The sequence below is a fragment of the Engystomops pustulosus genome, chromosome 7 (genome assembly GCF_040894005.1).
Source record: "Engystomops pustulosus chromosome 7, aEngPut4.maternal, whole genome shotgun sequence".
NCBI classification, from domain to species: domain Eukaryota; kingdom Metazoa; phylum Chordata; class Amphibia; order Anura; family Leptodactylidae; genus Engystomops; species Engystomops pustulosus.
The window spans coordinates 150,998,466-151,016,098 of NC_092417.1; the positions used below are offsets into that span (position 1 = coordinate 150,998,466).

At 41.6% G+C, this 17,633-nt stretch overlaps 1 protein-coding gene and 1 long non-coding RNA gene across 3 annotated transcripts in view; one reads left to right on the forward strand and one right to left on the reverse strand.

Moving 5' to 3' along the window:
* The window catches only part of LOC140071028 (sulfotransferase 1 family member D1-like), a 15,330-nt gene extending 10,988 nt beyond the window's left edge, over positions 1-4,342 (forward strand). For both annotated transcript variants that reach the window (XM_072118251.1, XM_072118252.1), the window contains exons 5-8: positions 992-1,118; positions 1,208-1,302; positions 2,179-2,359; positions 3,083-4,342. In XM_072118251.1, the coding sequence (XP_071974352.1) occupies positions 992-1,118; positions 1,208-1,302; positions 2,179-2,359; positions 3,083-3,195 (516 nt within the window). In that variant the 3' untranslated portion in view covers positions 3,196-4,342. The remainder of the gene's footprint in view (positions 1-991; positions 1,119-1,207; positions 1,303-2,178; positions 2,360-3,082) is intronic.
* LOC140071032 (uncharacterized) overlaps positions 1-8,800 on the reverse strand; it is a 14,267-nt gene extending 5,467 nt beyond the window's left edge. Inside the window, exons 1-2 of the long non-coding RNA XR_011849030.1 lie at positions 8,730-8,800; positions 513-612 (exon numbers count right to left, since the gene is read on the reverse strand). This is a non-coding gene — a long non-coding RNA (uncharacterized lncRNA). The remainder of the gene's footprint in view (positions 1-512; positions 613-8,729) is intronic.
* Between the last annotated feature and the right edge of the window lie 8,833 nt (positions 8,801-17,633).

Sequence of the window (17,633 nt, forward strand, 5' to 3'; positions counted from 1 at the left end):
AGCATGCGCCAAAATCGGATCACGTGTGCCAAAAACCCCTTCTAAATACGGCACACATCGGAAATCGTCAGGTATTAGACTTAGTAAATGACCCCCTATGACTGTGTGTATGGGCCCATAGAAATAAATGGGGATGTGTGCTAGCCATTGGAACAATGGAGAGCGTATATCCAAAATATACATTCATGCTCATGAGCTTTAATACAGTGTCAATCATCCTGTGTGAGAGGGATTATAAGGATTATCAATGTCTTCCCCATGGTGTCTCCTCTGGATTTGTTCTGATAAACTTAAAAATCTGACTACCAAATGCATAAAGCTTTAAATTACAAAGCTCAGCTTCACTCCCTTTCATATTTTGCTCTTACAGAGGGCAACAGAAAGCATTAGACATGTTACCATTCAGCTCACAATTCTATTTCTAGATTAGTCGCCATGGATAACATTGCCTCCGCAGAGAGCAGGGAGTTACACACGTTGCCTTATCTGTGTGATAAGAGTTGCAATCTTACCTTATCAAGGCTTCCAGAATTACAACAAATACAGCAATTAAATCTCATGTCCTAAGGTGAACCCTTCATCACAATTTACACAGCAAATCTGACAAGTTAGCTGCAAGAAACAAGAAAAAGATAATACATAAAATACATTGGGCCACATTTACTAAAAACAGTGGGGCGTGCAACACACTTTTGTTGGACTTTGCATATTAAATGTGGGGCATGGTCCAACTGTGCAACTGCCCCCTTCAGAGTTCTAGAAACTTGTGTCACATGAAGAATATTGCAGCCGCAAAACAAAAGGGTTGCATGTCATACATATGTGGTTCGGACACTTCTAAAATACCTGTACAAGCAGTTTGCACATAAAGGAACGTGCAAAGTCCAACAGAAAACTGGCACATGGCCCTTAATAAATGCCCCCCATTTGTAGAATAAAATAATTCTAAATTACATAATGTGGAAAATAACTATAACTTGATTTCAAACAGGTTATTTATGTTGCAAGAAATGCTAAAGATGTGGCAGTGTCATATTTTTTCTTCCACCAAAATGTCAGTGCACTTCCTGATCCAGGTCCCTGGGATAAATTCTTAGATAACTACATGAAAGGAAATGGTAAGATAAAAGATGCCGATTTTACACCAACCAGACATCATAAAATATATAGAAGTACAGCAAACCTGACAATTGTTATTTTGCTTTAGTGGGCTACGGCTCGTGGTATGACCATGTAAAAGGCTGGTGGGAAAAGAGACATGACTACAAGATCCTGTATTTATTCTATGAAGATATGAAAGAGGTAAGGTCAGCATTGGAGTATACATACACATGCTCCTGTATTAAGTAAAATTGTATATTATAGTGACAGTTATGCTCTGTGTTAGATTCTCTTTAACCATAACAAGATTTTGGGTTATACAACAGAATTTTTACCCTATCCGCCGAAGTGGTAAAAGTGCTGTCTCTGCGGATCCAACTGCTTAGACCAGTGGTGGTGAACCTATGGCACTGGTGCCAGAGGTGGCACTCATAGTCCTCTCTGTGGGCACCCAGGCCATCAACCTGAACAGTTCACCAGACAGGATTCAAGGTAACCTCCTGCAGCCCAAGGAAGTCCAGGCCATGCCGAGCTAAGTGCTATTTTAAAGCATCACATCCCGGGCCGTCTGAGACTAAAAGAGGAGGGAGAAGGTGTGGACAGAGCTGAATTATCATTGTAACTTCTGTTTCAGGTCACACAATTGTTAAACCAAATTTCTCCTCCTTTCTACTGTATTGGTGTCCGGAGAGAGCCGATACAATTGACAGAGCAGGGAGCAAGGACCATGTTGGCACTTTACAATAAATAAGCAAGTTTTCATTGTACTTTGGGCACTCAGTGTGTTAAAGGTCTGCCATCACTGGCTTAGATCCTTACCAATCAGTGTGAATTGAGCTGTACTGTTTTTGTATGAGCACTATTAAAAAAGTTTTCTTTTTTAATTGGAATCTGAATTTTGCCAAAATTACATGAAAGCCATTCAACTGAAAAGACATGGATGTATGGACAGTTCAGGTCCACCAAACAAATTCCCTTTATAATATTCATCGGGGTAGAGGTAGTTGTTCTAATGTCTGTGAACTATATTTCAGGAAACCCAATAACTCTATTACTGATCTATCAATATTTTATCAGGAGCCAAAGAGAGAGATAAGGAAGATGCTGGATTTCTTGGGAAAAAATATGAGCGACGATGCTCTTAACAAGATTGTTTATCACACGTCTTTTGATTTCATGAAAACCAATGACAAGGTGAATTACAAAAGCTTACCCAAAGAGGTAATAGACCAATCAACGATTCCCTTCATGAGAAAAGGTATGATTCACATTACTATCGCCTGTAACTTATATCCGTATATTAAATGCAGAAATCAAGAGAGAAATTATAGATTTTAAGATTTTACAGAAGAAAGTATGCATAAGGGCAGACTACATGTAACGGATACACAGAATAAAAACACATTCTGATGGACATTGATGGTTCTGCACATTTACTAGCAATATTCCATCAGGCTGTATATGGTCTTGTTTTTGACCTTAAAAGAACAGTGTACATGTTCTCGATAATGTCAGGAGCAGCAGGTTGAGCCTACATCCTGCCACTCCATTTAGCCATATGGGAGTGATAGAAAATGTTGTGTACAGCACTCAGCGATCTCCAGCACTCCAATTCATGAGTGTTGAAGATCCATGACACTCCCATACTACTACATGGAGAGTTAGGACAAATGTTTGACATGCTGCTCCATCAGCTAGTAAGGATAAGATCCCCACACTCCAGATTGCTGGAGGTTCATTCTCATGATTGGTGGAGTCCCAACAGCTGCACCCACACTCATCAGATTGTTATTCCCTATTACAAACTTGATGTAACCCTTTCCAAGGGGTTGTCCCAAATTAGATTGTCATCTGCTATCCACATCGTTTTGCTCATCCCACCGAGCCAAGCTTGACTGACAGGTCTCTCCATAAAATACTATGAATCTGTTGCATAATAAAACAAAAAAAAGATTGTGTCATATATTTTGCTCTCAATTAGGTATTGCCGGGGACTGGAAGAACCATTTTACTGTTACCCAGAATGAAGAGTTTGATGGAGACTACAAGAGGAAGATGTCGGGCACAGATCTTCACTTCAGGACTGTGATTTAAAGAATCATTTAAAGCACCTTTGTTTTAGTTAAACTCAGTATGAAATGTATAACTTAACATGTCATAATAAAAATAGTATAACCCCTCCTAACTCCTCCTCCCGGCCCTGTGCTCACCTGGTCACCTGGCTGTGGGAATAAGCCCTAAATTATCAATTGAGATCCCTTACTCCTATTACCTGTACCTATTACTGTGTGTACCCTATAGACTATAAGCCCTTTGTCTCCCCACTTCTAAGATTACCACGTGTCCCCACTCATTTCTTATAAATTACGACACCCCTCTGTCCATATTGCTATACTGTTTACTATAATATCAATTATTCTACTATTATGACTTACTGGACCACCTCTCCTATATCTTATGTCATATTATTAATCTGCATCAGTAATCGGTGTGGCTAACCAGGGGCGTAACTAGGAGCGGCAGGGCCACATAGAAGACTTCTCTACAGGGCCCCCCTAGAAAATATACATATTTGTACACTCACACATTTATACATTCTTATACACATTCAAACACTCGTACACACAATCATGCACTGAAATGGGGGAAAGTACACAGCAGGGATTAGAGATGAGCTATCCCTAGATATCTTCATTCTGCTGTCCCCTCCCTCTCCCCTCTCATAATATGTATATAATGGTGCACGTCCTCTATTCTTTAGTGAGTGAGGTCTGATTCAAGGGCCCCCTGACACTGTGGGCCCCATAGCAGCTGCTATGGCTGCTACCACTGTAGTTACGCCCCTGTGGCTAACTAATGTTTCATTCAGATATTTCCTCAAAAGCTTTAAGATACCTTCCAGTAATCAGGTGTCACTACTGACTACATATTTCACTCTGCTCTTCGCTCAACCGTTGCCATTATCACTAAAATAATTAAAAATACACATTTGCACTGAACTAATCAATATTTTTCTCATGTTTTCATCTTGAATCACCATCTCAATGTAATCAAACATTTGTCTTAAATAACTGTAATGTATGTGAAATCAAACAACAGAACTATTATCAATATTTTAATCAAACTTGTGTCTAATTATTTGGTCATTTTGTACGTGTATAATATATTTTTCTAAATTATTTGAAATTATATGAGCACTCCATTGTTATTCATTTCAAAACAAATAAACCATTTTTCGATACTTTCAGTGTGGCTTGTGACTTCAAATAAATGGTATGATAAATATCAGGAGGAGTTATTTTCACCCCCCCCCCCCCCCCCCCCCAAGGATCCATTGAAAAATTGCCCCTAGAAACAAAATATAGGAAAATGCTGTTACAAAATACAACTCATCCTGTAAGGAATAAGCCAGTTTTCGTAAGCTCAGAATAATATTAATAGTTTAAAAAACCATGGCCCAGCATTTGCGTTAGTTTTCTGTCTGACTTTGCACTGAAAAGATGCTTAGTCACAATACGGTCTGAGCCACAATTCTTCTGCATGAACAAAGTGCACCAAAAAATGGTGCACACTTCCAGAGCAGCGCAGGGGGGCGCCAGATTCATGAAGAACGTGCACCCCTGGGGCTCTCTGCACACTCCACAGGCAAGCTGCACATAGTACAGACTGTACATGTACTGTATGTATGTTGAGAATAGTGTAGAAGTACCAAGTTTGCCCAGAAAAATAGAAAATCATTGTGTTACGTTAAATACGTTTGTGTATTAATGCACATATTTTGAACACAAAAGTATTTAAGATCACTGAAGAATTTCTACACACATAGGAATGTACTACAGTCAGAGAAGTTTTCAATACACTAAACGGAGAAGCTATAGACAGACAGCATTGCAAAACATATAAAAGTAGTGTATAGTGATTTTGTGAATAGCCCTAGTGAATATAATGGGGCAGATTTACTTACCCGGCCCATTCGCGATCCAGCGGCGCGTTCTCTGCGCTGGATTCGGGTCCGGCCGGGATTCATTAAGGTAGTTCCTCCGCCGTCCACCAGGTGGCACTGCTGCGCTGAAAAGCATCGGAACGCACTGGAGTTCACCGAGCCGGGCTAAATGAAGGTAAGTGCAAGCTCCGCGTCAGATTTTTTTTTTAAAATGCGGTGGTTTTTCCAAATCCGTCGGGTTTTCATTCAGCCACGCCCCCTGATTTCCGTTGCGTGCATGCCAGCGCCGATGCGCCACAATCCGATCGCGTGCGCCGAAATCCTGGGGCAATAGAGGGAAAATTGTCGCAAATCGGAAATATTCGGGTAACACGTCAGGAAAACGCGAATCTGGCCCTTAGTAAATGACCCCCAGTGGGTTTTTATTCTCACTATTTGGCCAAGTGATGGCCGCACTGTGTACTATTCATGGACCAAGCACGTTCATGCATTGTTGGCCTAAGTCCTAAACATTCAGAGACACAGGGGGTTATCAATCATAAGACCAACTCCTTGGGACAGTTCTATGTCTATTTCTGGAGTTCCACTGCTTATAAGATTCATTTATCTGCCTTTGGCCCTTTAATAAATGTTCTGGAGTAACTATGACACTTTTTGCAAAAGTCTCAAGTCATGAATCTGTCTTTGCACCAGCAGTAGTTCTATGTTTACACCAGATTAATGAAGAGGTGGAAATAGCCCTGTGTGACTTTTTAGCAGTGAAGAGTCTCAAACACCCTCAATACAACTGCTTTGAGACTTTTTAATGCCAAAAAACTCCAGGAAAACCAACGATAAAAAACACCCCTGAGTCACATTTAAAAAGAATTTCAGCAACAAAAAGGAAATCTCAAAAATGTTTTCCTTTCTACTACTACTCTACTATTATACATGTGAGGCTACATTCTCATTGGGGAACATTTACTTACTCTGTCGCGATCCCCGTGGTGCGTTGTCCGACAAGGATGAAGTCGCAATTCACTAAGATCGTGCACCCGATATCCTGCAAGTGTCGCTTCCCTGCTGAGGACCACCGAAGTTCACCTTCTTCTTCCAGGTGTATGTGAGCACATGTCTTGGGACACAATTTGAATTTTAAATCCCATGCTTAGTCCGAATCAGTCAGGTTGTCCGACGGCCACGCCCCTCGATTTGTGTTGCATGAAATTCGGCGCCAAAATCCGATCGCGTGCGCCAAATTCCCCTGTCGGGAAACCTGACAGAAATGCGGTGTGCGGACCCTTAGTAAATGTGCCCCATTGGGGCAGATTTACTTACCCGGTCCAGTTGCGATCCAGTGGCGCATTCTCCGACGCTGATTCGGGTTCTGCCGGGATTCACTAAGGTCGTGCACCCAATGTCCACTAGGTGTCGCTGCTGCGCTAAAGTCCGCTGGAGTTCACCTGCTTTGTTCCGGTGTATGTGAGTGATATTCTAACGACACAATTTTTTTTAAATTCCGCGTTAAATTCGGGAAATCCGGCGGAAAAACATGATTCGGACCCTTAGTAAATGTGCCCCATTGTGTTTTAAGCCTTCCATTATAAGGAGATGTCGTAAGGATTCCAGAATGGAGGGCAGCAGTGAAGCGGATTATACAGTGTGCTCCAGTTCTGCTCCTTCCCCTGAAAGTGTAATGAGGAGCAAACATCAGAAGCAGCCAGTGATTGGTTGCTGTTGATGTTCTGGATGTATCTCAAGTTATGGAAATTTTCATATTTGGACAGTTAAATAACCAGAGAAAACACCCACAGAGTATGCAGAGCGAATCCCTGGGTTGGATGCCATATAGTTGCATTCATCTCCCATGGCCTCCCAGGCATCTGCTGAACGTATATTGCTCCCTCCAGCCAGATAAAACTCCTCCTCCCGGCCCTGTGCTCACCTGGTCACCTGGCTGTGGGAATAAGCCCTGAGTTATCAATTGAGATCCCTTACTCCTATTACCTGTACCTATTACTGTGTGTACCCTATAGACTATAAGCCCTTTGTCTCCCCACTTCTAAGATTACCACGTGTCCCCACTCATTTCTTATAAATTACGACACCCCTCTGTCCATATTGCTATACTGTTTACTATAATATCAATTATTCTACTATTATGACTTACTGGACCACCTCTCCTATATCTTATGTCATATTATTAATCTGCATCAGTAATCGGTGTGGCTAACCAGGGGCGTAACTAGGAGCGGCAGGGCCACATAGAAGACTTCTCTACAGGGCCCCCCTAGAAAATATACATATTTGTACACTCACACATTTATACATTCTTATACACATATACACATTCATACACTCGTACACACAATCATGCACTGAAATGGGGGAAAGTACACAGCAGGGATTAGAGATGAGCGATCCCTAGATATCTTCATTCTGCTGTCCCCTCCCTCTCCCCTCTCATAATATGTATATAATGGTGCACGTCCTCTATTCTTTAGTGAGTGAGGTCTGATTCAAGGGCCCCCTGACACTGTGGGCCCCATAGCAGCTGCTATGGCTGCTACCACTGTAGTTACGCCCCTGTGGCTAACTAATGTTTCATTCAGATATTTCCTCAAAAGCTTTAAGATACCTTCCAGTAATCAGGTGTCACTACTGACTACATATTTCACTCTGCTCTTCGCTCAACCGTTGCCATTATCACTAAAATAATAAAAAATACACATTTGCACTGAACTAATCAATATTTTTCTCATGTTTTCATCTTGAATCACCATCTCAATGTAATCAAACATTTGTCTTAAATAACTGTAATGTATGTGAAATCAAACAACAGAACTATTATCAATATTTTAATCAAACTTGTGTCTAATTACTTGGTCATTTTGTACGTGTAACAATATATTTTTCTAAATTATTTGAAATTATATGAGCACTCCATTGTTATTCATTTCAAAACAAATAAACCATTTTTCGATACTTTCAGTGTGGCTTGTGACTTCAAATAAATGGTATGATAAATATCAGGAGGAGTTATTTTCACCCCCCCCCCCCCCCCAAGGATCCATTGAAAAATTGCCCCTAGAAACAAAATATAGGAAAATGCTGTTACAAAATACAACTCATCCTGTAAGGAATAAGCCAGTTTTCGTAAGCTCAGAATAATATTAATAGTTTAAAAAACCATGGCCCAGCATTTGCGTTAGTTTTCTGTCTGACTTTGCACTAAAAAGATGCTTAGTCAGACCGTGCGCCACATTCATTACTGATGTGTGCCACAATACGGTCTGAGCCACAATTCTTCTGCATAAACAAAGTGCACCAAAAAAATGGTGCACACTTCGAGAGCAGCGCAGTGGGGCGCCAGATTCATGAAGAACGTGCACCCCTGGGGCTCTCTGCACACTCCACAGGCAAGCTGCACATAGTACAGACTGCCCTAGTTTTGATAAATGGGGGCCAGTATGTTGAGAATAGTGTAGAAGTACCAAGTTTGCCCAGAAAAATAGAAAATCATTGTGTTACGTTAAATACGTTTGTGTATTAATGCACATATTTTGTACACAAAGTATTTAAGATCACTGAAGAATTTCTACATACATAGGAATGTACTACAGTCAGAGAAGTTTTCAATACACTAAACTGAGAAGCTATAGACAGACAGCATTGCGGTATGCATGATTGCATGTGTGATTATTACCTTCCTGCGTCCGCGGTGGTATCTATATTTATAACTTATTTGCTGTATCTGAGGTTTCTCTATTGACGTGATAACAATGAGCCGTGCCTTTTTCCTGAAGTTCTCGCTGAAGCTCAGCTGTCTACCTATGGAGAAGCCTGAGGAATTTCCGCTGATTAACCCCTTAACCCCTCAAGAAATAAGTGAAAACTACTGCAAGTAACAGACACAGGATCCACAGAAGAAAAGCTCCTACAAAACAAAGATAATACTGTTATTTCCCATGTACACACACTAGACCAATATTTTAACCCAAACTTTGTTGATTGTAGAAAGGCGACATACAATTTAGGATTGCTATAATATTACTTTTAATTTCCAAGAAAAACAATGATGTATTATATTGACCAGGCACAAAAGTATCACAGTACCATTAGAATATACCAAAACAATTCACATTATTCCCTATTATTAACATATCGACATTTTTGTTGATAGGTATGTATGCTGCATTGCTTAGGCTCCTAATGGCTCTTCCACGCTTCTGTGAAGACTTTCGGGTTCCTCTTTAGTGTCGCTTAGCAACAAATGGAAAACAATTATTTCTGGGACTTGCAAAACATATAAAAGTAGTGTATAGTGATTTTGTGAATAGCCCTAGTGAATAGAATGGGTTTTTATTCTCACTATTTGGCCAAGTGATGGCCGCACTGTCTATTATTCATGGACCAAGCACGTTCAAGCATTGTTACCCTAAGTCCTAAACATTCAGAGACACAGGGGGTTATCAATCATAAGACCAACTCCTTGGGACAGTTCTATGTCTATTTCTGGAGTTCCACTGCTCATAAGATTCATTTATCTGCCTTTGGCCCTTTAATAAATGTTCTGGAGTAACTATGACACTTTTTGCAAAAGTCTCAAGTCATGAATCTGTCTTTGCACCAGCAGTAGTTCTATGTTTACACCAGATTAATGAAGAGGCGGAAATAGCCCTGTGTGACTTTTTAGCAGTGAAGAGTCTCAAACACCCTCAATACAACTGCTTTGAGACTTTTTAATGCCAAAAAAGTCCAGGAAAACCAACGATAAAAAAAAACCCAGAGTCACATTTAAAAAGAATTTCAGCAACAAAAAGGAAATCTCAAGAATGTATTCCTTTCTACTACTACTCTACTATTATACATATGAGGCTACATTCTCATTGGGGCACATTTACTTACCCTGTCCTGTCACGATCCCCGAGGTGCGTTGTCCGACAAGGATGAAGTCGCAATTCACTAAGATCGTGCGCCTGATATCCTGCAAGTAGAGAAGAACGTAGCACACATCCTTTGTGGATTTTAACGATTATTCTTTTAATTCATATCATATTATATACAGCTCCACCATAGAGATCATAAGAAATCATATAATGTAATAACAGATCCAAAAACCTGAGCGCCCGAAACACTACCTCTCCAATTACAGATCATGCTTGACAAAGGTCGATTCAGACCGAAACGTCGCTGAAAGAATTTTTTTGATCTGTTATTACATTATATAATTTCTTATGATCTCTATGGTGGAGTTGTATATAATATATGAATTAAAAGAATAATCGTTAAAATCCCCAAAGGATGTGTGCTACGTTCTTCTCTACTGTATATTGGGGCTGAGTACCCGACGCAAGCACCATCCGCATTACACAGGAGTGCGGTACCCTTGTTCTCTTGGACTGATATCCTGCAAGTGTCGCTTCCCTGCTGAGGTCCACCAGAGTTCACCTTCTTCTTCCAGGTGTATGTGAGCACATGTCTTGGGACACAATTTGAATTTTAAATCCCATGCTTAGTCCGAATCAGTCAGGTTGTCCGACGGCCACGCCCCTTGATTTGTGTTGCATGAAATTCGGCGCCAAAATCCAATCGCGTGCGCCAAATTCCCCTGTCGGGAAACCTGACAGAAATGCGGTGTGCGGACCCTTAGTAAATGTGCCCCATTGGGGCTGATTTACTTACCCGGTCCAGTTGCGATCCAGTGGCGCATTCTCCGACGCTGATTCGGGTTCTGCCGGGATTCACTAAGGTCGTGCACCCAATGTCCACTAGGTGTCGCTGCTGCGCTAAAGTCCGCTGGAGTTCACCTGCTTTGTTCCGGTGTATGTGAGTGATATTCTAACGACACAATTTTTTTAAAATTCTGCGTTAAATTCGGGAAATCCGGCGGAAAAACATGATTCGGACCCTTAGTAAATGTGCCCCATTGTGTTTTAAGCCTTCCATTGTAAGGAGATGTCGTAAGGATTCCAGAATGGAGGGCAGCAGTGAAGCGGATTATACAGTGTGCTCCAGTTCTGCTCCTTCCCCTGAAAGTGTAATGAGGAGCAAACATCAGAAGCAGCCAGTGATTGGCTGCTGTTAATATTCTGGATGTATCTCAAGTTATGGAAATTTCCATATTTGGACAGTTAAATAACCAGAGAAAACACCCACAGAGTATGTAGAGTGAAGCCCTGGTTTGGATGCCATATAGTTGCATCCATCCCCCATGGTCTCCAAGGCCACTGCTGAACGTATATTGCTCCCTTCAGCCAGATAAAAAAGCTGGATGCTATGGAGGCAGAAAGGCATAAAGGATGCCTCGCCTGTCAGCATATGTGCATGGACACGCTCAGCATATAAGCGGGCACTTTACTGGCATACACATTGAACAAATGCAAAAATGGTGATGTGAATGTACCCTAACATCAAAGTTTCAGATACATTAGAAATGCTTAATTTTTTGCTGTAGCGCAATGGCCTTGAGTGGTTACAAATAGGTAAATGTTATTATAATAGCATCTGCAAGTTATTTTCCAACCACACCGGCTTGTTTAGTTAACAAAAGCATAAATAGTAGCGCTGACGTCTGGAGCGAGTCATTTTTAGTGTGTTGCTCCACCAGCTGTTCACACAACCATTTGTAGCTACACATTCAGCGACATGTAAATATTGGTTGCCATGGCCTCTCCATGCTAAATGTCTACACTGTGTATAGACAAAGCCTGGTACAACACAATTTAAGCTTGTTTCACATTAAGCTTGATGATGTAAAATGTTCCTTTATAGCATGGTAAGTTACCAGACTCTCAGACCTCTCGTGTACATGTATCTTTACAGCAAAATTAGCAACTTTACGCCTGTAAAATGAGCACAAAAAATACTTCCAATGTTTACAAGACAACATTTCTGTAAAAGTCTGTTCAAATGGACTGGTCTGTATGTGCTCAGAGCATTAACCCTGACTACAGATATTATGTGATATATATGCTGTGGTGATACTCTCTAATCCCTGTGCAGTGGGGTCAGTGTTATCTATATAGAGGTCATTGTACATGGAGGGGGAGGAGATAAGCTGTGACATCATCTATTGTCAGTAGTGATGTAATGATGGGTCAGTGTTATCTATATAGAGGCCATTGTACAGGGAGGGGGAGGAGATAAGCTGTGACATCATCTATTGTCAGTAGCGATGTAATGATGGGTCAGTGTTATCTATATAGAGGTCATTGTACAGGGAGGGGGAGGAGATAAGCTGTGACATCATCTATTGTCAGTAGTGATGTAATGATGGGTAAGTGTTATCTATATAGAGGGCATTGTACAGGGAGGGGGAGGAGATAAGCTGTGACATCATATATTGTCAGTAGTGATGTAATGATGGGTCAGTGTTATCTATATAGAGGTCATTGTACAGGGAGGGGGAGGAGATAAGCTGTGGCATCATCTATTGTCAGTAGTGATGTAATGATGGGTCAGTGTTATCTATATAGAGGTCATTGTACAGGAAGGGGGAGGAGATAAGCTGTGACATCATCTATTGTCAGTAGTGATGTAATGATGGGTCAGTGTTATCTATATAGAGGTCATTGTACAGGGAGGGGGAGGAGATAAGCTGTGACATCATCTATTGTCAGTAGTGATGTAATGATGGGTCAGTGTTATCTATATATAGAGGTCATTATACAGGGAGGGGAAGGAGATAAGCTGTGACATCATCTATTGTCAGTAGTGATGTAATGATGGGTCAGTGTTATCTATATAGAGGTCATTGTACAGGGAGGAGGAGGAGATAAGCTGTGACATCATCTATTGTCAGTAGTGATGTAATGATGGGTCAGTGTTATCTATATAGAGGTCATTGTACAGGGAGGAGGAGGAGATAAGCTGTGACATCATCATTGTCAGTAGTGATGTAATGATGGGTCAGTGTTATCTATATAGAGGTCATTGTACAGGGAGGGGGAGGAGATAAGCTGTCACATCGTCTATTGTCAGTAGTGATGTAATGATGGGTCAGTGTTATCTATATAGAGGTCATTGTACAGGGAGGGGAGGAGATTAGCTGTGACATCATCTATTGTCAGTACTGATGTAATGATGGGTCAGTGTTATCTATATAGAGGTCATTGTACAGGGAGGGGGAGGAGATAAGCTGTGACATCATCTATTGTCAGTAGTGATGTAATGATGGGTCAGTGTTATCTATATAGAGGTGATTGTACAGGGAGGAGGAGGAGATAAGCTGTGACATCATCTATTGTCAGTAGTGATGTAATGATGGGTCAGTGTTATCTATATAGAGGAGATTGTACAGGGAGGAGATAAGCTGTGACATCATCTATTGTCAGTAGTGATGTAATGATTGGTCAGTGTTATCTATATAGAGGTCATTGTACAGGGAGGAGGAGGAGATAAGCTGTGACATCATCTATTGTCAGTAGTGATGTAATGATGGGTCAGTGTTATCTATATAGAAGTCATTGTACAGGGAGGGGGAGATAAGCTGTGACATCATCTATTGTCAGTAGTGATGTAATGATGGGTCAGTGTTATCTATATAGAGGTCATTGTACAGGGAGGAGGAGGAGATAAGCTGTGACATCATCTATTGTCAGTAGTGATGTAATGATGGGTCAGTGTTATCTATATAGAGGTCATTGTACAGGGAGGGGGAGTAGATAAGCTGTGACATCATCTATTGTCAGTAGTGATGTAATAATGGGTCAGTGTTATCTATATAGAGGTCATTGTACAGGGATGAGGAGGAGATAAGCTGTGACATCATCTATTGTCAGTAGTGATGTAATGATGGGTCAGTGTTATCTATATAGAGGTCATTGTATAGGGATGAGGAGGAGATAAGCTGTGACATCATCTATTGTCAGTAGTGATGTAATGATGGGTCAGTGTTATCTATATAGAGGTCATTATACAGGGAGGGGGAGGAGATAAGTTGTAACTAGAGATGAGCGAGCACTAAAATGCTCGGGTGCTCGTTATTCGAGACGAACTTTTCCAGATGCTCGAGTGCTCGTCTCGAATAACGAGCCCCATTGAAGTCAATAGGAGACCCGAGCATTTTTCAAAGGGACCATGGTTCAGGAATAAAATGTGTTATTTAATTGAAAAAGAATGTCTTCTGATAAGTGATCAGATGTATGCAAACATCTGCAATCTATTCTTCACTGTTCCGCGCGCATATATTATCTCCCGACAAGTTATCAGATGTGAAGAACAGTGAAGAATAGAATAAAAACAGTGAACACAGGATCATTTAAGTGAAAAACGCAGTGAAAAACACAGTGAAGAATAGATTACAGATGTTCGGCACATCTGCTTACTTGTCGGGGTGATACGCTGTCCCGGGATCCGCTCCTCTTCTTCCACTGAAGTCTCCCCGTGCTGCCCGATGTCTCCCCGTGCTGCCCGATGTCTCCCCCGTGCTGCCCAATGTCTCCCCGCTGCCCGATGTCTCCCCCGTGCTGCCCGATGTCTCCCCCGTGCTGCCCGATGTCTCCCCCGTGCTGCCCGATGTCTCCCCCGTGCTGCCCGATGTCTCCCCGTGCTGCTTGATGTCTCCATGCTGCTTGATGTCTCCCTGCTGCCGTTCCGCGCGTATCTTCCGACAAGTAAGCTGATGTGCCGAACATCTGTAATCTATTCTTCACTGTGTTCTTCACTGTCTTTTTCACTTAAATGATCCTGTGTTCACTGTGTTCACTGTTTTTATTCTATTCTTCATTGTTCTTCACTGTGTTTTTTTAATTAAATGCTCGATCTCGAGCAGGGGAAATACTCGTCCGAGCAACGAGCCGTTTCGAGTACCTTAATACTCGAACGAGCATCAAGCTCGGACGAGTATACTCGCTCATCTCTAGTTGTAACATCATCTAATGCCAATTGCAATGAAATGATGGTGGTTTTTATAGAGGAATTGCTTTCTATTGAAATCCCACCTTATCTGTGATGGCAATTAAGTGACTGCTTCAAAGAGAACCCCTATAACATTAGAAAGAAACCTATTTGGCCAGAATGAAAATTGGTACTTTTTACTGAATAAATATAGGGACATAAAACAATGAAAGAAGTAATGAGCGTAAAGATGAGCGTCATAGTACAGTGCTGCATCATTAAGGATGAAGGTAACTTATAGTAGTAAAAAATATTTTAAAAGATTACAATAAAGTAAAAAAAATAAAAGTTAAAATTTTCGGTTTCCTAGAACAGAAATAACAAATAACTAAACAAACAAACAAACATACATACCATAAATATATTCGAGTATAAGCCGAGACACCTATTTTTATCAAAAAAACTTGGGAAAACCTATGGACTCGAGCATAAGCCAAGGGTGGAAAATGCATTGGCAGCCCCCTGCCTCCCAGTATACAGCCAGCCCCTGCCCCCTAGTATATATCCGGCCCCTGCCCCCATGTATATAGCCAGCACCTGCCCACAGTATATAGCCCGCTGGCCCCTGCCCCCAAGCATATAGCCAGCCCCCTAATATATAGCCAGCACCTGCCCACAGTATATAGCCCGCCAGCCCATATGCCCCGGTATATAGCCTGCCAGCCCCTGCCCCAGTATACAGCCAGACCCTGCCCCCCCCCAGTATGTACCCTAACAGCTAGCCTCTGCCTTTAGTATGTAGCCAGCAGCCCCTGCCCCCCCCAGTTTATAGCCTGCCCATCCCCAAGTATATAGCCGGCCAGCCCCTGCCCCGAGCATGCCATGCCTATAAAAAAAAGTTAACACTGTACTCACCTTTCCATCGCCCCCTGCAGGTCCTCTTCCAGCTTTGGGTCCTCCGGATCCGTCTTCGGGTTCCTCCAGCTCCTTCAGGTCGCGGCCGGCACACACAATGACGTCCGCTGCTTGCCAACGCCATTGTGTGTGCACCGCCGGGTTCGCGTAGGGAGCCGAAGAGGAGCCGGAGGAACCCGAACAGGAGCCGGAGGACCCGAAGCAAGAAGAGTACATGCAGGGAGCATCATAAAGGTAAGTACAGTGTTTTTTTTATAAACTTGAGTATAAGCAAATATATACGGTAACCATGAACATGTTAGGTATCCCTGTGTCCCAAAATGCAGATCTTTCTTCCTCATAGACCAGTGATGGCGAACCTTTTAGCGTCCGAGTGCCCAAACTGCAACCCAAAACCACCCTTATTTATCGCGGGGTGCCAGCCAAAAATTAAAGCAGTAAGTTATTGCTCCTTGTTCAACAACTTTCAATCATATTGGCCTCCTGAGGACAGCAACACAGTAGAAAGATAGAAATTTGTCTTCATTCTAGCTTCTTTCCAGTGTCCCTCTGTACACAGAGAAAATCGTGGGGCCAGCAGGAGGTCCTCCTAAGATAATTTGGCCCTGTCTACTCATTCTCCCTCTTCCAACAGTCCCAAGATCTCCAATCTTTTTAGTTGCTTGGAACTGCAGGAGGATTCTTTGAGTCCTGTCTGGTGTGCTGAGGCGATGGCCCGGGTGCCCAGAGAAAGGGCTCTGAGTGCCGCCTCTGGCACCCGTGCCATAGGTTCGCCACCACTGTCATAGTCTGTAAGCTCTTACGAGTAGGGCCTCACTCCTTTTGTTCCATATGTATGTTTGTGCTCTGTCATGTTTTATTTTATTTGTATATGTCTCCTATTATTTGTAAAGCGCTACAGAATATGACGTGCTATATAAATAAAGATTATTATTATTATTATCTTTCAAAATATAAAATCACTATCCCATGCAGTGAGCCTCATAAACGTCCAAATGCCTGCCCACAAATCTCTTTTTTTGTCATTACTCCACCAAACAAAATGGGACAATAAGGTCATACAGTTCCCAAAATTTTATCAATGAAAACGTCAGCTTGTCCATCAGAAAATGTAGTTCAGCAAACTAAATGACAAAAAAAGTAATGGGGTGCTGAAATATGACAAGCTTATTTTTTTTAAGTCGCACAAAAGATGAAAGATCTTCCAAATGTACTAAAACATTTATTAATTAATAAAACCTATAAACTTGGTATCTCCATGATTGTTTTGACCCAAACAATAAAGTGGAAGTGTCATTTAGAGCACACAGTAACAGTTGCAAAAACCGGGCTTACAGGAAAATGGCAAATCTGCGTTTCTTCATCAATTTTCATATGAAATATTTTTATAGTACAATGCACAAAATATTAAATAGCACCACTAGCAAGTATACTTTGTCCCACTAAAAATAAGCCCTCATATGGTTCTAAAACACTAAGTGCACATATCCGTAGGAACAAACGGGCCGCAAACAGGGAAAAGTTTGCAGCCCATTTCAGCCTGGTGGAATTCGAAAGAGTATCCGCTGTGCACCTAGCCTAAGTGGAGAAATAAAATGGTTATTGCTTTTGAGAGGAGCAAAAATGATAAAGGAAACAATGACAATGGGTTACAAGATTGTTTGTTAGAGGGGTGTTTACCCCCATCGTTACCAGGCCAATTTTTTAGTTTTAGAAATGGCACTATTCAACTGCAAATAGAGATTACAGTCAGTTACAAACAAGATGGGTTCCATAGGTTTGTTCTTAATTTGTATGTAAGTCAAAACTGTATAGTTTATAATTGTAGATCCAGACAAAACATTTTTTTGCCCCA